A 20,998-nucleotide genomic window follows, 5' to 3' on the forward strand; every position below is an offset into this window, starting at 1 on the left:
GTCCAAAGTCCCATTGGTCCAAAGTCCCATTGGTCCAAAGTCCCATTGGTCCGACGGCCCATTGCTCGATACGTTTCATTGGTATAAGCGTCCCATTGGTCCGACGTCCCATTGGTCCAAAGTACCAATGGTCAGAAGTCCTATTGGTCCGAAGTCCCATTGGTCCGACGCCCCATAGAATTAGGGCTAGGGTTAGGGTCAGTCAATCTGAACAAGTGGAACTACACAGTATTATGTTTCGGACCAATGGGACTTCGGACCAATGGGACTTAGGACCAACCTACCACACTAATAGGACAGCACAGAGTGTAAACCAAGCGGGCGTGACCATTGTCGCAGGTCTATCTTTGAGGAGACGACTACTTAATTACTGCATTAAGTAAAGATTTAATACTTTCCCACACACGCAATTTAGACCTAGCTTTAATTTTTAACAAATCGATTCAACAAACTAGGCTGTTTTGGTCTTTTGCTAAATTTGATAATTTCCACTGTGGCAGATGAAAAAAACGTAACTAAACCCAATTCTCTTGGCAACAGATTGTTCAGTTGCGACTTTACTATAGGCCTACATGACGCTACTTTGCAGAATACCTGTCTTGAGCTTGCTCAAGCATTTCGAGGAGAAAATCCGTGGTTGGATCTCGAAGCTTCTCGGCTGCCGCTTTTGTCAGGTTTTCGGTCGTCTGATAGCGCAGGTGAGGTTTCTCACTCAGAATGATATCCATGTGCAGCTTGGCTATCTCATCAGCGCTTTGAGTTACCGAAAGCATCGCAGACGTCATCATGCGCTTTACATTTGTAAGGAATACTTCTCGCAGGACGGGGTCGAAATCTTTGGCTTGTTCTTCAAACGGTGTACCAAGGACCTTGTTGAAAAGCTCCGTCTTGACTGGCCCCGGTTCAACGATGCTCACCCTAGACAAAAAATACAGCACGGTTGGTTTCAAAGACCACTTAAAAATGTGTGTATCAATTAGCTGTTTACAAAAAAAATGTACGTATAACTCTCAAAGTAGAAGTACTGTACACTGTGCGTGCACAGGCGGATCCATAGTTTTCCTAATCGGGGTTTAGGTGGCTTGGGTGTTGAAGGAAAATTCAAGTCCAATAAAACAAGTGATAAATAGCTTCCATACCTGATATTGTATCCATCTCTCAACACCGGGGCAATGGACTCGGAGAATCCTTCAACAGCGAACTTAGCGGCAGAGTACGTAGCATAAAAAGGAACGGCTGGGGAAAAAATGAATAGATAGTTTCTTGCAAAATACTATCAACGACAGAATACCATCAACCAGTAATGCCCAGTTCTTAACTTTACAACAATGTTGCCGTCTAAAGCATGAAAGATCCAGGAACACGATGAACTATAAGTTTAGCATCATGGCTTTTCATCCCATGGCTTTTCATTACTTTAGCCGGACGCGGCTGTAGCCGTTTTGCTGGAGGAAAATGATACAGATACAAATACAGATACAGATACAGATCTTCGTGGCAATAAATCGTCTGGTCCATACATTTTGTTTTAACAATAGGCCTACAATTAATTTCACAAGAGTTTAAATATATTTGTCATAAGATTCAATGTCAACCAAAATATGAAGTACTCATCCCGTGTGGGAATTTGTTTACTATTTAAGAGTAACTCTCCGTTGAACTGAAATAACGAAAATTGCCCCCTCAGTGGTTGCATCCAGCAGAGCAGCTCGAAAATCTTGCAGTTACCCGCAGTTTGTGGCGTGTCAGGTGTCATCAGGCCGTCCAAGTCTTCGAGACTGCGCGTAAGCTGGCTCGGGAGTTGCGCAGACTTTGGCTTGCGTACAGTTTATTCCCAGGACGGTCTGGGCCAAGTCATGATTAATACAATAGTTTCGATCGGGCCTGTATGTTTATTCATGAGAACAGAACAATGATGTCAAGAGCTTTGTTGTTATTTAGTCAACCAGTGGATACAAAGATCCCTGGTTCGAATCCACGTCGTTGCTGATCATTTTCACGGACTGTTTTTCTTCTCTAAATTGATCGTTGAGAAATTTTTTTTATTTAAGGGACAAAAAAGAGAACGAGAACCTAAGTGTATTGCAATGATTCCATGGAAAAACTGAATTATGCATGACTTGGCCTCATCCCTCCTAGGAAAAAGAAATACGCCGGCTAGGCGGGGATTCCTTTGAGGTCTGTGGGAGATGATGCGCCTATGAATTCGGCCTACAAAGCCATGTTTGATCACGTGTACTTAAAAAATAATCTTTTACGTTCTGACTTTTGGCAATTTATGAAGACGTCATCGTGGTTTCGACGGACTATACCATTACTACTTACCTCGGACGCCGGCCATACTGGAAACATTTATGATCCTGCCTGACATCTGCTTCTTCATCGCTGGTAACACGGCATTGGTTGTTCTTACTACTCCCCAGTAGTTGGTATCCATCATAGCCTGGCACCACTCTAATGACCGCTGGTCGATGGCATCTAAGGACATGTAGCCGGCGTTGTTTACTGGAAAAAAAAAACAACCAGTAAAGCATTGCTGGAACATTGTGAAGAAAAAACTTAATACTTTAAAGAAAATCACTTACTGGGCCCTAACCAGGTCTGCAGAATGTTTAATTGCTGCTTTTCCACTGCACGAAAAAGTTGTGTAGCGTTCAAGCCAGGGAGGGGCTAAGGTGGCATACTTGGTCACTAATTCCCTTGCACGAATGCCGTTTTTACAAGGTCACGTGAACGACTTTTGAGACGCTTGGGGCGGCAAACACAACGGTCATTTGTGGGTACAATGAATAGGCCAAGTTAGTCTATATTAGAGAGTTCTTAGATCTATGGAATTGGGGAATTGAAGACATATATTATACTGGACCTCTGCCCTGAACTTGGAGCTTCCAATTCTGAACAGTTTGGGTGCAAGTGGGTCCGAAAGTTGCGCTTTTTAGCCAAGCTGTGGAGGGATCCTTTTACAAAAATAGTGGCTACTTTTCCATGCAGTTCGGGAAATCGTTCGTTTTAGTGGCGTTTTTCTTTTGGGTAAAATTTCTCCAAAAAGTCATCGGTCAACGCTACATATATTGAAAGGAAAATGAACGATGACATGTTGATCATCATTTTTCTGTGCAGCCTGAACACCTGTGAACGTTCTGAGTATTTTGGAATAATTTTGAAGTATTGGGATTTATCATTGGTGTCAATGGAATTTGTATACAGGGGTGCACCCTTCTATTGAACGGAATGGTGTTGCTAAGGCCGAGTTCGGGCGGTCTGCTCTTGACACGGGTACATTGTTCTCGCGCTCTAATGGTGGGAATACGACCCACAAACACTGCACTCGGAACAGGATCACACACCACCTATCCGTGTGAAGAACAGACCGCACGGACTTGGCGTTAGCGCCTGGTCTCCCAGCGCACCGCCATGAGGAGCGCCACCTATTGTCCGATACTTATCACAATCGTCCACTTTCGCTCGTACCCACCACCCTAAAAATTAACAGGGCGATGGGAAAGGGCCAATCTCTTGCACAACATTTTTTGGAGGAAGCACAGGCGCGCATTTCATGCACAAGCCGAAGGATCGAACCGTGTTATTGTTCAAACAAATTCTATCCAAATGGGACTCGAAGAAATTACTTCATGCTTCCCAAAGAAATTAGCCCCTTCACGGCGCCCTGTTTAAGGGCGGTGGGTATGAGCAAATTGTCCGCTTCGTGATCGAACAGCACCCAAATACGACTATTTTGCGTTGTCATTGTTTGCTTTGTGTAGCTGGGATCTAGATAAGCCAAAGTCAAACAAAACATGTCAAAATGTTGGAATGGATAGCAGAAAGCAAACTTACCACGCAGTGTCCATTTTTGGTCGTAAGGTTAGATCTTACATCCTTTAATATAATATAGTGGAATAATATGTTGCTACTTATAGATCAGTGGGAATATCAATACTCAACGGCTTCTTTGCCTACTTTATAAAACCCGCGAAAAATGCCATTTCTGGTCGTGATTCCATCTACGTCGTACTTAGATCGTTGGACGTTTAGCCTACTCACTGAGAACGTCGATTCTCCCGCTTTCTCCCAGAATCCCGTCTACCACCGATTTGATAGTCGGGTCTTTGGTCACGTCAAGTTCCCGGATGAAGAGTGTCTTGTTCAAGGTGTCCCCTGCTTCTTTTTCCAGGTTGGACTTGGACTTCAAATTCCTCATTGTCGCGTACACCTTTCATGGTAAATCAGAATGAACGAAGCCTTGAACTTTGTGTGATGAAAATTCGTTAAACGTTGCTGTAATGCAGCATTAGGTCGTGCATTGCTGATGAGAGGATTGATCAAGGCGATATTGGCGAACAGCCTATGCATTGCAGATTAAGGTCAAGCAGTGCAGGATCCATGTGTTGCTAATTTAACTCAACCAAAGAGCACAGATTCTTTGAAGTTAAACAAATACATCCTAGTCAGCCCCGGCACTAGCACCGATCACCACAACGTCGTATGTCTCTCCCTGTTATTTATACAGTGTGGATAACATGTATAGCACGCTCATTTACTCCTCTTATTGGATGATAGTGTTGGTGCAAGACGTTGGTGCAAGATGAACCCCCGAAACATTTAACGATTGAAAGATGATGAAATAAGCCCTATTTTGATATGTGTCTCAAGTACATTGGAGAGTTGTAAATAGTTCTTTTCAATATCGGAAGGGGGCGTGCAATTAACACTAGGGTCTACGGCAGTTTATTTACTAGTCTGCAACCGTAGACGTCCAATGCAGGGTGAGTAAAAAAGAAAAGGAAACCCAAATGGCAAGACAATTTAAAACGGCCTTGTTGAAAATTCTGTTAGTGATCTGTTTAATGATTCGACATGTAGCGCTTTCAAAATCTAGAATACGAAAGCCAATTAATAAGCTTTCTTTTAGAACGGGAATCATTCAAATCACTCATGCACTTTTCAAATTACGGGATTTTAAACAAAACCACCGTTTTTAGTTCTGTCCACCGAACACAAAAAAGGTCAGTTTTATTTCAGCAAAACGAAAGGGATGTACGCTAACTGTTTTCGTTTTGCTGAGAGTGTGATCCGTGGACAGAACTTTAAAACGGTGTTAACTTTGTATTTAAGATTCCCTAACTTGAAAAATACGTATATGAATGATTTATGTACTAAAAGAAAGCTTATTAATTGGGGTTTCATATCCTTGATTTCGAAAGTGCTACTTGCAGAAGTTCATTACAAAATTGTCCTGCTCTTTGGGTTTCCATTTTTTTACTCACCCTGTAGGCCTATGGCGGGAGAGCTTGGCACTGGCCTGTAGAGTCACGTGAATTTCCTCAATGGGAGAGGGTGACAGCTCGATAAATCTTTTTTTTTTGTCGGCAAAATCGGTGTCACGTTTGCAAATTTGTCCGGCTTGTTTGTCCGTGGAGATCTTCCGCTTGAAAACAGTGCCCTCGAGGCGTCCAGCCCTTCCCTATTCGCTCTTCGATTTGGCGGATGGTATATGTAGATATTTTGTTGTCATCCCCACGAAAGTGGTTCCATGACATCGTTTGTAAAACGGTTCCTACTGGGCAAAATCAAACAGGCAGAACTGCACCCAAATTTACCGAGTCCCACTATAGTTCAGAAAAAGGAATTTCAGAAAGACACAATTTAATGTTGATAACGCGACGGGCATTGGTACCGGCATAGGCTACCTACCTTGAATCTGCTAAGCTCGTCTTTGGCTAGCACGAGTGCCGTGGCTAAACCGATGCCCGACGAGCACCCAGTGATTAGTACGGTCTGAGGTGCCATTTTCTTTGGCAGGACTCTCTTCTTGTTCTGCCCCGGTCTTGTCTACAGCAGGCTTCTGATTCCAACTGCAGAGCTTTGCTGTTGGAGTTGCTTCTACATGTACTCGGTTAAGCAGGAATGAGCGGGTTGTTTGTAGGATTAAAGGTATTGACTCGAGCTCGATTATACGTTGTATTGTTATATAACTTTATGGCCAAAGTGTATTATTATATAACTGGCCAAAGACTATATGGCAATAACTGTTATCGAAATATGTTCGTTTTGTGCAGTAAATTACATAGCGAGGCCTGTGAGAGCAGTTTTTGGCTCTCTATGTCTCAGTCAGAAAGGTACCTTAAAGTTGAATTTTTTTCAGACTAACTATAACGGTTGTTGAAAAGCTGCTGAGTAGGGCAACAAGATGCCACAAACCTGGAATCCTGAGACTCAACAGTTTTTGGAAAAAAACCAGATGTAATACATGAATTCCACTAGTTTCCACACAGGCCTGTCAGCTGACAGTCGTAATGGCTCTCTGTATCTCAGTCAAAAGGTACAGTAGGTATCCTAAAAATGGGTTCGTCAGCCATCACATTCTAAATGCTCTACAGACACTCTCAACTATGTCTAACAATGTTTACTCATGAAAATGAATTAAACTGATGCAAACTGCTCACTGACTGGATTGACTGAAATAGACAAACATGGGCATCGCCACAAGGGAGCGGGGGGGGGGGGGGGGGGGGGGGGTGGCGGGTAAGTTATACACAGTTTCTCAACGCGCTGTGATATTGACTATGGAATAAGCATTTTTCCCCAAGCCTTATCTGATTTTGTAAGAACAAATAAGAGGATTAGGAATGATGCGTGATTCAGCATATTTGAAGCCGTTACCTATTACCAAAGCAAACTCTGATCATCTAACAAGTGACTTGTTGTATTCCGCACGCGTACCATTTCTAATGATACACTACCAAACCATGCGATGACGGATCGAAGGGATGACGGATCGGAGGGACTGGAGTCTAATAAAGGCTCGACAGTGATCGAAAGTGTTAAAGGAAAACCAAATAAAAACACCAGCTTGGAACACAGCCATGCAATCAATACTTCCTTGATTTTAATCACAATAAAGCAATTAATGCTTAAGCTCGAAAAGCAGGCAATAGTTAAATTACTTGTAACGAAGAGTAACGATATACCTTTCTGACCTTTGCGGGTTTTTTCTTAGTCCTGAAGTTCTGAATGGTATGAAAATAACTGACGAATCCAAACGCCCTATCAATGAACATTTTAATGAGGCCCACTCCAAAGGCAAAAGTTTTATGGAAGGTAAAATACAAAGCAAGTGCCCTGTGACGGATTATCTGACCATATCTTGCATGATGCGTCGCCACTGAATGGGCATCGGTAAGTGTACAGCAGTGGCGAATTCAGCTTTTGAAGTCGGGGGGGGGGGTTAAAATCAAAGTCTTAGTCTGCGGCTTATTCAGCACTTGATGTCGGCAGAGGGGAAAATCAAATCAAATTCTTAGCACTAAGAACGAACAAATGCCCTAATTTACTAGGCTTGCATTATAGGGGAAAAACCCTTACACATGGTAAAGGACTTGTGCTGTCAATCTTTTCAAGCCTCACGAATATTAATAAGGTTCTTATTAAGGTTAATAAGGTAATATTATTAAGGAATATTAATAAATGACAACCTGAGGAAATTCCTTAAAATTGAGATAATTACATAGATTTGGGAACGTTTTCGAACGATTTGTTCCCAACTTTAAGGTCAGCTTTACCAGTAACCAGTATTGACGTTTCGGCATCGATGACGGCGATTTTTTTCCACTGACATGAAGCTTAGAATTTCGTCTTCCGTTCTAATTTAACATTTTCAATCATACAGAGCATATTTTCTGAGAAACACAACGTAAAAAAACCCACATTTTTTTTGGGGGGGGGGGGGCTGCATGAATTTCACTACTCTGTTATAGCGTCCAAGTATGTAATCGGATAAATTTTGTTTAACAACGGCGAGGCTTTAGGCCTTGCTGTTAAACAAAGTTAATCCGAATTTACTGTGTTATAAGGCCTTGGCAACCATACGGCTGTATAGTGCTATCGATCGTCAATCTGTAAATGGTTTAATACTTCTTTTTTTTTTTCAGCACGCTTGACGGTACACTGTAATGGACTTTCAAAACAGTACCCAATCGTCAAAGGTTCAACAATCGCCCTCCATTGTCTACGCGGCGATTCCAAACGTACATTTTCTGTTGCTGTCATTTTGACGATTTGTTTTTGGCTTGGTTTTCTTTATTTGTTGTTCGTGTCAGACCTCATTGCCATTTATGGAAAAAGTTACCAAATTGTTCTTTTTTTTTGGTGCTCATTTTGATAATGAACTCTCCAGTAGATGGACAAACTTGAGAAAGATACGCTTGCTTGGCAACTTATCTTTCAGTTGCGACTTTACTACATGACGCTACTCTGTAGGGGAAGCGTAACGGCTTTGTTTGAGCATATCGAGGAGAAAATCTGTGGTCGGATCACGAAGCTTCATGGCCGCCCTTTTCGTCAAGTCTTCGGACGTCTGATAGCGCAGGTGAGGATTGTCACTCAGAATGATATCCATGTGCAGCTTGGCTATCTCATCGGCGCTTTGGGTTACCGAAGCCATCGCAGACGCCATGGGCTGCATATTTGTGACGACTAAATCTCGCAAGATGGGGTCAAAATCTTTGGCTTGTTCTGCGAACGGTGTACCAAGGACCTTGTTAAAAAGCTCCGTTTTGACTGGCCCCGGTTCAACGATGCTCAATCTAGACAAAACAAAATGTAGTACGGTTTCAAAGGACACTGGTTATGAGTGCAAGCTAATGTTTTGGTAAAGAGGAGCGGAAACGGGGGGGGGGGGACAAACTGTTGACAACGGAGTTTCTAATAAAAATATATGCAACATCATTAAAGTCATTTTAGAAAGAAATCTACAGAATTTCGTGTTTGAACTGAAAGTGACGCAGTCCTACACAGTAGTTTCACCCCCCCCCCCCCCAATAAAGAGATTTGAAAATTAGCTTCCGTACTTGATATTGTATCCATCTCTCAACACTGGGGCAATGGACTCGGAGTATCCTTCCATGGCGAACTTTGTAGCAGTATAGGTAGCATAAAACGGAGCACCTTGAACAAAAAAAACCATTTGTTGCAAAATATTAAAAGTGACTGAATAGCATCAACAATCCGCTCCGTTCACAAGTACCCACTCACCAGTAAAGAAGTACAGTTGGGGGTGACCGAACGACGCCATCTTGCCTGACTGCAATATTTTGCCGCGAAGCGCGGCCACTGCGTGTACATAGTTGAAATCCCAGGTGTACGTGCGACACACACAAGGCGAAATGTATGTGTCCCGCCCATAGAGCTATTTCAAATTAATTTGATATAACTCTATGGTCCCGCCCATTGATCTCCATTAGTAAGACTTATGGTCCCGCCTAATGGACGTCGGTGCTTGGTAAAAGGGCGCCCTCTAGTTCGCGCACGGACCCCATACTGCCCAGTTTTTAATACACCTATAGACGATTTGAGTAAGCCTACACCAGCAAAGTTGAATAGCATTGTTCTGTAAACAGATCAAGGAATGGCTTAGTATAAGTGAGAGCGCTGAATGAACAATTCATTGACATTCAATAACAATTTGAAATTCAAACTTAAAAAAAAAAATTACCATTCAGGCTAAATTTAGATCTTGACTTCAATCATAATAATGATTTCGGGTAATTATGCCAAACCTACACGTAATTTGCGTCGATGCTAATGAAGTAGGAGTGTTTGAATGTGTCTACAACATCTAACACTTTGTAATTAAGTTGAATCAGTCGATTTAAATGATTGAATGATTAAAATTATCCTAAATCAATTTATTTTGCCCCTCCCCCCAAACAACGTAAATAAGATCAGCCAACCCTGCATTACTGGGGGGAGTCATTATGCTAGACGTTTCGTCTCTCGATTTCTTCGGACTGTCACTCTTTAGAAATACTATCAGGGAAACAGCAACAAAGTCCCAATTGATAGTCTCATTCCTAACTTTTAATAGTAGACTATATATTAGTTTATGTATTATCTTTAAAGGTCTAGGCCTGATTTCATCATATAATGTTACCCAGTCCCCATCTTGTATAAAGGACCATCAATCAAACTAACATTCTTTCTATAAGTTTCACAAGGATCAGTGCTGTCGTTTTCAAATTAAAAGCATTAAAAAAAAAAAAATACATGCCCAGTGAGAATTGTACTCGTATGGTTATTGGTATAAAACACCTTTTTCATTCATATCCACATACAACGTATCTCCACCGTATCAATCAAGTCATGCACCTTTAATGTGTCTTCAGTATTTATGTACCCATGTACCGATGAGGTTTTCTACATTTGTGACTAAAAGTGGGTCGACTCTTTGGCCCGATGTCTTTACTTAAAAGCGAATATTACGGAAGCGTATTTTAAGGCATGACCAAAAAACAAATTCCGGCCCACTGTTTCGCCCGGGCGGATTAAAATAATAGCATCCGCCCGGGCGAAATTTAGTAATTCGCCCGGGCAAAATGGTGGGTCAGAATTTTTAATTTTTTTTGGTCATGTCCTCAATACGCTTCCGTAGTATCCCATATAGTGGTTGCATTCAACGTTTACCACTGACGCCGACAATACTGGAAACGTTAATGATCCTGCCTGACATCTGCTTCTTCATCGCTGGTAACACGGCATTGGTTGTTCTTACTACTCCCCAGTAGTTGGTATCCATCATAGCTTGGCACCATTCTAACGACTGTTGGTCGATGCCATCTAAGGCCATGTAGCCGGCGTTGTTCACTGAAAATGAACCGTTTGGGGATTGGTTGAAGAGAATATAGTGAAGAAATAAAAATATAGTGTCTCCGGACACTTGGCCTCCGTAAAATAAAAAAGGGATGGCGGGGAGGGGGTGGGGGGGGGGGTTGGAGGGGGTGGTGGGGGTACCATATCTTCCAATGGGGCGCTGTTTAAATACGATGATCATGCACACATGGCACAATCGTGTGCAAATAAGGCAAGGGGTGCTTACCACCGCTGGCTGCGCCTCTGTGTCCGAGTGTTTTTGACAGACGGACATCATTGTCATAATTCTTCTTTAATTAAACCCACGTAAATAGTATGTCACTGGTCAGCACCCGATTTCACGAAGCGCTGGGACGCTTCGCAACTCGAGTTACGAAGTGTAACACGTCGCAACTCGCGACGCGTCGTATCATCCATTTCACGAAAGTTGCGATGTGTTGAACGCGTCGTAAGTTCCTTGACAACGGCTTAAAACACGTCGCAAGTTACGACGTGTCTAGTGGTCATCGCAAAATAAGAAGAGTCCCTTTCTAAGCCAATTTATTGCCATAAACATTACAAAATCGAGATTATAATACCGAGGCAATGTGTGTAAAGTTGTAAATAGAAAGTTCATTGAATAATTATGAATTAGACTGGAATATTGCAGTTGAAATTTCAAAGTAGCTATACAGTCCACTGAGAGCTTGTTTTCCTTCGAAATTGCATCGCACGGCCACCATTTTGTTTTACGTTTTAACAAATTTCGAGCTGAGATCCGACGACTCTTTGTTGAATATCAGACGACTATTTACTGGACGCTGACTAAATACATAAAACAGTCACCGAGTTGTGCTATAAGTACACCTACGACGCGTCGCACTGACGACGTGTTTCGTGAAATGGATTGCAGGACGCGTCGCAGCTCGTAGAGATACGACACGTCGCATCGCTGCGATGCATCGTAAGTTACGAAGAGTTTGATGAAATCGGGTGCAGGATTCCCTCAACATCACACCCATATCGTCCCTTGAATGGCCCATGAAATGTAATTTTTTTAATGTAATTCTTGAAAATGCACCTTTGTGTCCTATTTAACCTTATTTTCAATTTTCATTTTGCCGTTTTCAAGGGTATTTTGGCGCCTTTTTGGTCTTTATGCTAATGAAAATTTCCATATTCATGAGCAAAAGCGTGATGTCATATCAGGCAGAAACCTCAATGTTGCAATTGGTTTGAGCACAAAAAAGTGCCAGAAGTTTGGATATTTCTCTTTTGAAAATTTTCTTTTCTTTGGTGATTCGTTGTTGTGTTAGTACATTGCAGTAAGCCAATGAGCAAACCTTTCTCATAAATGTTATCAATGAGCACATTGGGTTCACATTTGTACACACAACCCTTAAACTGAACAGTGTCTCCCTGGAATGACATCACGGCAACAGCGCCCTCAGTTGTCCAAAAAGAACAAAACGATTTAAATGTTTAAATATTTTTTTTGAATAAAATAAACAAAAAAAGGATGTCAAATCGTTTTCATATTTTTAAGAAGAGTAGAAAGTAGCACAAGAAAAATCTCAGAAAAAATCATTTCATCTACCCTTTAATATTATCTGCTTAAACGAAAGTTTGCTCACCAAGAACGTCGATTCTCCCGTTGTCTCGCAGAATCCCGTCTACAACCGATTTGATAGTCGGGTCCTTGGTCACGTCAAGTTCCCGGATGAAGAGTGTCTTGTTCAAGGTGTTTCCTGCTTCTTTTTCCAGGTTGGACTTTGACTTCAAATTCCTCATTGTCGCATACACCTTTTAGAGAAAAGCAGGTTGATTTAAACCATGCAATTATTTTTTTGTTGTGAAAATTCTTAAAACGTTTACGAGCAAAAATGTATAAATGATTTATATGTAGCTATGAAAATCAACATTAAATTTAACATAGAGATGTCGGAGTATTTTTGCATTTCATGTATTTATCGGGACTTGAGTCTAAAACAAACTCATTGTATTCGTCACACCGAAGAACCTTTTTTGTCAATGACGGTAAAATATAACACAGCTTGCTTTTGAAAGTTGGTCTTTAAATTCGAATTAATTTTTGTAGCGGACATCTTTCAGGGCAATCCAAATCGAATTATTGTGAAGAAAGTACAAATAAATAGAAAACACTGCAAATATTTCTAAAAGAATGATGAAATTTTAAAAAATAAATATTTTGTAATTTGTTTCCTATTTCGGCGATTTATTGACAATTGGGGCCACACAAAGGCTCTCAAGATTTCAAATGGCAAAATCCAAGCTATCGATGGGTAGTGATGACAATTTGACTACCAGAGTGAATACATCACGCGCACAATGCGTGTGTAAGCGCGTGATTCAGCCCGTGAACCATAGATATTCTCAGCCTCGACTCCAGGGGCGCGTGCTCGTTCCTTACGATCGCGCAAGGCATGATGGGAAACAACATGGCGCTGCAAGATCGTACCCACGGGGCACGAGTTTGAGATATTCTATATCTATGCCGTGAACCAACACGCGCGCGTACTCCATTCGTTTGCACTACACTTTCTGGGTGCGTTCGAGCGTGCTACTCGTGTTAGCACGAGTATACTCCTGAGCGCACGAACGGCAGGAGTACGACCCGCGGGTTAGCAAGAGTATGCTCTCGGCCAAACCAGGAGTATTCTCTTGCACCGAGAGTAATGCGCACGCAACATTTTCCTGCACCCGCGAGTACCAAGAGTAACACGCTCGAACGCAGCCTCTGGTTCTAAATGACGTCACACTTCGGTACTCCATAGGCCTAGCCTATTTACAATGGAGCAAGCATGCAACGGGCCTACTGGATTTTTTTTGTATTCTGAAACCAAACATGTTACTTTGAACCATCAGCCCAGCCACCGATCAACTCTGCTCAATCCTCTTAGTGGATGCAAACCCTTCATTGCCAAACTCAAAGCCACCTATTCACATGCACCTGCACCAGAACTTTCCTGACGGTGAACTAATAGTTCAAAAATAAGGAGTGCATTTCAAGAACAAAGTTCATAATGCGATGGCATTTGTACCGGTATACATGTACCTACCTTGAATCTGGTAAGCTTGTCTTTGGCTAGCATGAGGGCCGTGGCAAAACCGATCCCTGTCGAGCACCCAGTGATGAGTACGGTCTGCGGCGCCATGTTTGTTGCAGGATTCTTTTCTGTTTATGCCTCGGTCTTTTATCCTTTACAGCAGCGACCAATTAAATTGCGGCATTTGATTTCAACGCAGAGGTAGGTTTGCTGTTGCGAATTGATTATGATCGATTTAGCCGGAATGAAGGGCTTTTATACAACTTGTCAAAGTGCACTTTGATATGGCCTGAGTGGGCTGACCACGCATTTTTCAAGGCCTGATTGGACCTTATCATGTTATTATTATCATTTCGGCCTCAGGTAAACTTTAGGTTTGCAAATAAGGTCACCTATTTTTTGCAAAATTCACAGAAATATATCGCTCAGGATGTTCAGGTCTCCTGCTTATAAAATACACACAGTGAACCAGACGGCTATAGACGAGTATCATTAATATTTGTTAAGCTAAGATTTTTAATGAATATAACTAAAAGAACGATATCTTTGCTGAAAGACATTTGAGGATCTCCAAAAAACAACTACCGCATTTGGACATAGAAATATATCTCTCAGGATGTTCAGGTCCCCTGCTTATAAAATACAAGCAGTGAACCATAAGCCTAGACTATAATTAATATCGGTGAAAATCAGATTGGTTTGAAAATAAGAAACAATCTCTTTGCTGAAAGACTTTTGAGGATCTTCAACAAAAAAAGAAGTTGTCAAAAGAATACTAAATACAATACGAGCTTGGAATACAGATGCAATCAGTACCTAATAAATGGGAGGTTTGCGGTAACAGCATGTGAATGATATCTCTTTGTGAGTTGTGTGGTTCTGAGAAGAACCATTTGGTTTAACTCTGAACCAACTGGTCTTGATCAAAATCAATCAGTATTTGATTGATTTAATCACAATGAAACAATGCACTTCCACCAAACAAGCAGGCAATGGTTATAAATCAAGAAATAGTGTTAATTGTAATCATATAAGATCCAAAGATACCTCTCTAGCCTTTTACAGGTTATGAAAATTATCAAATTATTGTCGAGTCCAAACACGCTATCACTGAACGTTCACGGAGGCCCCTCCAATGGCGCGAGTTTACTTTACTACATGACGCTACTCTGCAGGGGAAGCGTTACCGCTTTGTTTGAGCATATCGAGGAGAAAATCCGTGGTCGGATCACGAAGCTTCATGACCGCCCTTTTCGTCAAGTTTTCGGACGTCTGATAGCGCAGGTGAGGATTGTCACTCAGAATGATATCCATGTGGAGCTTGGCTATTTCATCGGCGCCTTGAAGTACCGAAGACAACCCAGCCGCCTTGGGCTTCAAATTTGTGACGACTAAATCTCGCAAGATGGGGTCAAAATCTTTGGCTTGTTCTTCGAACGGTGTACCAAAGACCATGTTGGTAAGCTCTGTCTTGACTGGCCCCGGTTCAACCATGCTCACCCTAACAAAAGAAAATGTAGCACAATTTCAAAGGACATTTTCAAAACATGTTTTGTTAATTGACAGTTTATGTATAACTCTCACTCAGAATAAGAGAAATGTTCACTGAGCATGCACTGGGTTGGGGTGCCTGGAGTTCATGTTGAAGGGCAAGTGTGTTTTTTTTTTCAACGGGATGGAGGGGGAATTGCCGTCACGCATAAAAAGACAAATGATTACATAGCCCAATTTCACGGGCGCTTCTAACCAAAGAATTCGGTGCTTACGATCACAATTCTGTGCTTGCAGCGCTTTCAGAATAATTCTGCACTCATTCAGTAAGCGCAGAATTCTTAGTTAAGGGATGTACGCATTCGCATAAGCCATTTTTTTCGCTAACCCGTGAAATGCGCTAATCACAAGTACACAATTTTCTGCTGCAGTCGCTACCGGTCAACAGAACCATGAAATTGGGCCATGATTTTAAACATTGAGTGATGAAGTTATTCAGGGAACTTTAAGGACATGTGAGATTAAATGTATATTTTCCATTTTGTAAATAATGAAACATTGGTTAGTCGGAGGAGGGGGTGCTTAGCCACCCCAACCATCCATTTTGGGTCCACCATATCCTTGGTTTGCTCCCTTTTCAATTTGTTCCGGCACCCAGAAAAGCAAAACAAGAAGACATTAATTATGTTCGGAGTATTGGATTCTTCGGCCAATGAGGAATATCTTTAGTTATATTTTTATTACCCAATAAACAGATTTGATAAATAGCTTCCATACCTGATATTGTATCCATCTCTCAACACCGGGGCAATGGACTCGGAGTATCCTTCAATGGCGAACTTGGTAGCAGAGTAGGTAGCATAAAAAGGAAGAGCTGGGGGAAAAAGATATTGAAATGTAGTTTGTTGCAAAATATCAACTGCGACAGAATAGCATCAACCAATACTGCCCAATTCTGAACTGCACAGCAATGTTGCCGTATCTCTGGTAGTAGTTCCAAATAAGAGACGAGACGTTTAGCATGATAACTTTCCTCCCTAGTAATGCAGGGCTTGCTGATGTACATCACATTGATTAAAATCACTGATTGAAATCGCGGTTTAAATCAAATGAGTTTTTTTGTTATTCATTGAATTTCCTTTTTATAAAAATATGTTATTGTTTTAAAAATAAATTTATTGAGGGTCATTTTAACCTTTTAAATCAACTGATTCCAAAGTTTAAGATGTTGTTCGCACATTCAAAACCCTTCATTAGCATCGACTAATGAATTAGTCTCGACCGTATATATGCACCTTTAAAGTGTCTTCAGTATTTCTATACCCTTGTACCAATGAGGTTGACAACATAACTGTCATGTGGATGAAATCAAGTGATTTTTTTGTATCACTGATGCAATGGAATGTTTTTTTCATAGGCATTTATCAATGTAAATTGAGAATATTTGTCGGGAAATTCACGAATACAGAATTGAGTGCATGTTGTGGATGATGTGTATTATAGGAACCTAAGAACTATACTCCTTGTTGATGGGTATAAGGGTTTGGGGACAAATTAAGACAAATTTGGAGGCGAATAAATATTTTGAAAGTAAATAAAAACGATTTAAATAAAAAAGAACTGATATAAAACATTAAAATCTGACTTTTTTATTAAAAAAATATTTTAAAAAACATCGCCAACTCTGCAGTAATGTCCTCGTTGCATATTCTTTCAATCTAACCGAGTAACGTTTCACTATACATAGTCTGTGTCGACACTTTGTTTTAAAGAAAATACAGAAAAAAATTCACAAGATTGCAAACATGTGCCATCAGGCCAAAAAAAGTCTTCGGTTTCTTGTTTGGAGCTTGCCCCAAAAGTGGTGCGGCGACGCGGCTTTTTTTTTCCCCCAACAAATGTCGGCTGATGGTAGTACAAAATATATGGAAGCCCGGATAGGCCACATAAAGCTTATACTCGATCGTAACCCCATCTAAAAACACGTTAAAATTGTGCAGCAGTCAAACCAGTGAGTTTGGCGGTTTTGAGACATCATCTTACATTGAAAAAAAAAAAAACTTTTTAATCTTGCCGATGCGATGGCTACAGCGACGCGCGCATACCAGAAACCGGAGCCTGTTTTGGCCTTAAAGAGGTGCTTCTTCACCAAATGTGATCGTATTCCTTTAACTGCGACACTCTAAAAGGAGGCGTTTATGTTGACTGGGTTTTGAGTAAAAACAAATCCTACCTGTGCGTAGACTGGTTCCCGGTTTATTCTTAAAAAAAGAAAAGGGGGGGGGGGACCCGTCTACCCCAGCGAAAAATGAATAGAGCCTGAAAATTCAACCCTTGAATAGGAAAATTTACTTGCACTAAATTCTAAAATTTGCAAATATTATTTTTGGGACATTGATTTCTTCAAAACAATTCACTCAAAAAAAGTCGTGTGTAAAATTTTTACTAGCATCTCAATTTATGGAAACCGAAAAAAAATCGCCGGACGTGGAAGAAAAATATCGTGCCAAAAATGGACCTTTCACACGAAAATTTATAAAATACTTTTGTGACGGTCATTGGGTGAAAACTGACACTTAAATATGAGATTAAAATTTCTTTTTGGAAATACAGGATTTTTTAAATTCAACTTGAAGGACTAATAAGCGTTTACATATTGTTTTTAATGACCACTGCTAAGCACTGCATTCAAGCTAGCCCGACTAAACCTTGAACCCGTCGGCTGTAGGTATATAGGTAAATCTTTGCGTCGTTATTCGTTTTCGTTGACGAAAACGTGAACAAACAAGCAGAACTAGGAACGAAAATGCCAGATGTGAAAGGTCGTGAGAAATTCGTTTTTACCTATCTCAAAGTTATTTCTCATTCTCTTCATGATGAATACCAAGATAAAATTCCAACATGAATAATTCTTTGGGTAATTACTAAGGGAATAAATGTGTGCTCCGGAGGCTTTTATCACTCTGTTTAATACTGCTTAGAGTCTGGGTGCTGATAATTACCCGAGCCGGAGGCGAGGGTAATTATCAGCACCCAGACTCTAAGCGGTATTAAACAGAGTGATAAATACCGACCGAGCACATATTTATTCCCATTCATAAATACCTTTTCGGTAAAAAATATCAAATAATTCGTTCACAAAATCCCGATTTTGTTCAACAAGTTCACTTCATGCTTTTTGAAACATCCCTCTAGCAAAATAATGGAGTGTTCAGCTGGAGAGTAAGATGTAAACAACCCTTTTATGGAGGTTGACGCTTGCGTAGCATGTTCTGCGCGATGTCGCGCAGAACGCACCTGGGGCGTTGCGTTTTGAATTTAGAACTATAAAATTCTGACTCGCTGGTAGTGTTGCGCATGCCTACGTGAGGATTGTGAACGTTCAACCAATGAAACGGTAAAGAGGCACTGGATTTTTGGGAGTCCACATTTCATTGTGACACTGGAAAAGTGTTTAAGACCAGCTAGCCATGTCTTCATAATCCGTTTAAGACCGGCCACGTGATGGGCTCTCGACCAATAGGAATAGCTAAACTGTCTGAGGTATTTATGAATTAGAAATCATTGTGTCAAAAACAGGGCAACCTAGTGTAAAATGCCCATAGGCGGGCCGCACGAGAGTTCCAAAAGCTCGCCACGTGACTCTCATAGCACTATCCTTATCGGGCTGCTTATAATTCAAAGTTTGTAAAAAACAATTGGGGACTAAAAGTGGGTCGACTTTTTGGTTCGATGTCTGATTCAAAAGTGAATTACTTTGGAGCTGCTAGCAAAATAGAAACCTAAAACTGCATTCAACGTTTACCTAGCACGCCTGCTATACTGGAAACGTTTATGATCCTGCCTGACATCTGCTTCTTCATCGCTGGTAACACGGCATTGGTTGTTCTTACTACTCCCCAGTAGTTGGTATCCATCATACCTTGGCACCATTCTAACGACTTCTGGTCTATGGCATCTAAGGACATGTAGCCAGCGTTGTTTACTGAAAAAAAAAAATCAGTCAAGCATTATAGTGGAACAGAGAAGTTCAGAAAAAAGTAATACTTTGATATTAATACTTATAAAAAATCATTACCACGAAGAGATAAAGGCCCTAGCAGGGTATGCAGAATGCAGAATGGACTATGCAGAATGTTAAACTACTGCATTTTCCCTTTACCCACTGCACTAGTTGCGTTGCGTAGCGTCCGGGGAAGGGGTAAGGGGTATCCTTCCCCAAAATATTTCGTCACTAATGCCCTTTTTAAACGAATATGCCCCATTTCACAACGTCCTGCGAACGACGTTGTCATACCAAAAACTGTCCGATGCGAAATAGTGTCCGCATGTGGCGTCCTTGTCAGCTTTCAAAATGTCAACTCGGTTTTCATTTAACTTTCCTTTTAAAATTTGTTCCTCATATTCTCTACGAAATTACGTCATGCATCCCGAAGCAATATTTAGCCCTTTACAGTGCCCTGTTTAAGGCCAGTGAGAATTGTCCGTATCGAACAGCGCCCGAATACGAAGATTGTACGTTGTCATCGGTTGTTTTGTGTCATACCATTCAACACAAGAACCATTACGTTTTATTGCAATTAGATAAACCAATGTCAAACAAAACAGGTTAAAACTTACGTCCTTTAAATAAGAGTGGAATAATATTTTTTGCTACTATAACCCTCAATCAGATTACTTGGAATATAAAAATACGACTTAGTGGCCTACTTTATTGAATCCAAGATAAAAAGTCTGGTCTAGCATTCTGTCCACATCGCACCCAAATCATTGCCGATTGTTTATCAATAAATATTGTCTGTCTACAGAAATAAGGTTAGTCGCTATTCGCGATTCCCTTTGGTTGCAGTTTATCATTGCCTAAATTAACGTTTACTCACTGAGAACGTCGATTCTCCCGTTGTCTCGCAGAATCTCGTCTACCACCGATTTGATAGTGGGGTCCTTGGTCACGTCAAGTTCCCGGATGAAGAGTGTCTTGTTCAAGGTGTTCCCTGCTTCTTTGTCCAGGTTGGACTTTGACTTCAAATTCCTCATTGTCGCATACACCTTTCGGGGAAAAGCAAGTTGAATGAAACCTTGAATTTTGTGTGATGAAACATCTTTAAAACGTTGCTGTAATGCAACATTTAGTCATGCATTGCTGAGAGGATTTGTCAAGGCGATATTGGCGTAGCCTATGCAATTTAAAATTGCATGACGTTCGTGCCAAAAATTGACCTCTCACTTTTGAAAATCTAAAATACATGTGCACTAGGGGTACTCGGTGCACTCATACAAAGATGAAAATTTATGACATAATTTTTTCGCGGTTATTGGGTGAAATCTTAAACTTAAGTATGAGCCTAAATGCGTTTTGGGACACACATTTAAAAAAAAAAATAAACTTGAAGGACTAATTGTCATTTACAAATCAATCTAAAATGACCTTTGATAAGACCTGTCAGCGTAATTTTTATTCCTAGGAGGGTTAGGGGCAATGTCATGAATAATTCATGTTTATCCATGAGAACGGACAATGACATCAACAGCATTGTTGTAAGTTACTCAACTAGTTACAATACATTAAAGCATTTTAAAGAACGGTTGTCGTCGAGCTACCACACAGTAGCCTAGTGGATAGCGAGATGAGCTATGGATACAATCCACGTCGTCGCTGCTCATTTTCATCAGCTATTTTTCTTCTTCAAATTTATCACTGAGATAATTTTAAATTAAATATATTATATTTCAATACATTTCAAGTGCGAGCCGGTAGCTCAGTCTGTAGAGTGCCACTCTCAGATCTTCAAGCGCGGGGTTGGTGGTTCGAG

General features: G+C 40.9%; 3 protein-coding genes across 3 annotated transcripts; all 3 read right to left on the reverse strand.

Moving 5' to 3' along the window:
• Positions 1–5,921, reverse strand: LOC119741133 (retinol dehydrogenase 8-like). The gene is made up of 5 exons (XM_038216824.1): positions 5,695–5,921; positions 4,045–4,213; positions 2,326–2,505; positions 1,140–1,236; positions 1–918 (listed from the first exon to the last, which is right to left on the reverse strand). Exons 1-5 carry the CDS (start codon positions 5,788–5,790, stop codon positions 579–581), a joined length of 882 nt encoding a protein of 293 aa, XP_038072752.1. The 5' UTR covers positions 5,791–5,921; the 3' UTR covers positions 1–578.
• Positions 5,922–7,725: 1,804 nt separating this feature from the next.
• On the reverse strand, positions 7,726–14,010 carry LOC119741135 (retinol dehydrogenase 8-like). The gene is made up of 5 exons (XM_038216826.1): positions 13,707–14,010; positions 12,261–12,429; positions 10,462–10,641; positions 8,850–8,946; positions 7,726–8,585 (listed from the first exon to the last, which is right to left on the reverse strand). The coding sequence occupies exons 1-5, from the start codon at positions 13,800–13,802 to the stop codon at positions 8,249–8,251; spliced, it is 879 nt and encodes a 292-aa protein (XP_038072754.1). The 5' UTR covers positions 13,803–14,010; the 3' UTR covers positions 7,726–8,248.
• Positions 14,011–14,181: 171 nt separating this feature from the next.
• Positions 14,182–20,235, reverse strand: LOC119741136 (retinol dehydrogenase 8-like). Its single transcript, XM_038216827.1, has 4 exons — positions 20,066–20,235; positions 18,991–19,170; positions 15,963–16,059; positions 14,182–15,195 (listed from the first exon to the last, which is right to left on the reverse strand). Exons 1-4 carry the CDS (start codon positions 20,220–20,222, stop codon positions 14,859–14,861), a joined length of 771 nt encoding a protein of 256 aa, XP_038072755.1. The 5' UTR covers positions 20,223–20,235; the 3' UTR covers positions 14,182–14,858.
• Positions 20,236–20,998: the final 763 nt, after the last annotated feature.

Source organism: Patiria miniata, unplaced genomic scaffold (assembly GCF_015706575.1).
Source record: "Patiria miniata isolate m_02_andy unplaced genomic scaffold, ASM1570657v1 HiC_scaffold_5, whole genome shotgun sequence".
NCBI lineage: Eukaryota > Metazoa > Echinodermata > Asteroidea > Valvatida > Asterinidae > Patiria > Patiria miniata.

Bases quoted from the DNA above. Each gene is read 5' to 3' on its own strand.
- LOC119741135 (XM_038216826.1), bottom strand. From the start codon at position 13,802: ATGGCGCCGCAGACCGTACTCATCACTGGGTGCTCGACAGGGATCGGT. The intron at 12,430-13,706 runs GTAGGTACATGT...TTTCTCTAAAAG, and splicing joins ACAAGCTTACCAGATTCAAG to GTGTATGCGACAATGAGGAA. The intron at 8,586-8,849 runs GTACGGAAGCTA...TGTTTTGTCTAG, and splicing joins AGAGATGGATACAATATCAA to ATTGAGCATCGTTGAACCGG.
- LOC119741133 (XM_038216824.1), bottom strand. From the start codon at position 5,790: ATGGCACCTCAGACCGTACTAATCACTGGGTGCTCGTCGGGCATCGGT. The intron at 4,214-5,694 runs GTAGGTAGCCTA...TTACCATGAAAG, and splicing joins ACGAGCTTAGCAGATTCAAG to GTGTACGCGACAATGAGGAA. The intron at 1,237-2,325 runs GTAAGTAGTAAT...TTTTTTCCCCAG, and splicing joins CAGTATGGCCGGCGTCCGAG to CCGTTCCTTTTTATGCTACG.
- LOC119741136 (XM_038216827.1), bottom strand. From the start codon at position 20,222: ATGAGGAATTTGAAGTCAAAGTCCAACCTGGACAAAGAAGCAGGGAAC. The intron at 19,171-20,065 runs GTGAGTAAACGT...TTTTTTTTTCAG, and splicing joins CGGGAGAATCGACGTTCTCA to TAAACAACGCTGGCTACATG. The intron at 16,060-18,990 runs GTAAACGTTGAA...TTTTTCCCCCAG, and splicing joins CAGTATAGCAGGCGTGCTAG to CTCTTCCTTTTTATGCTACC.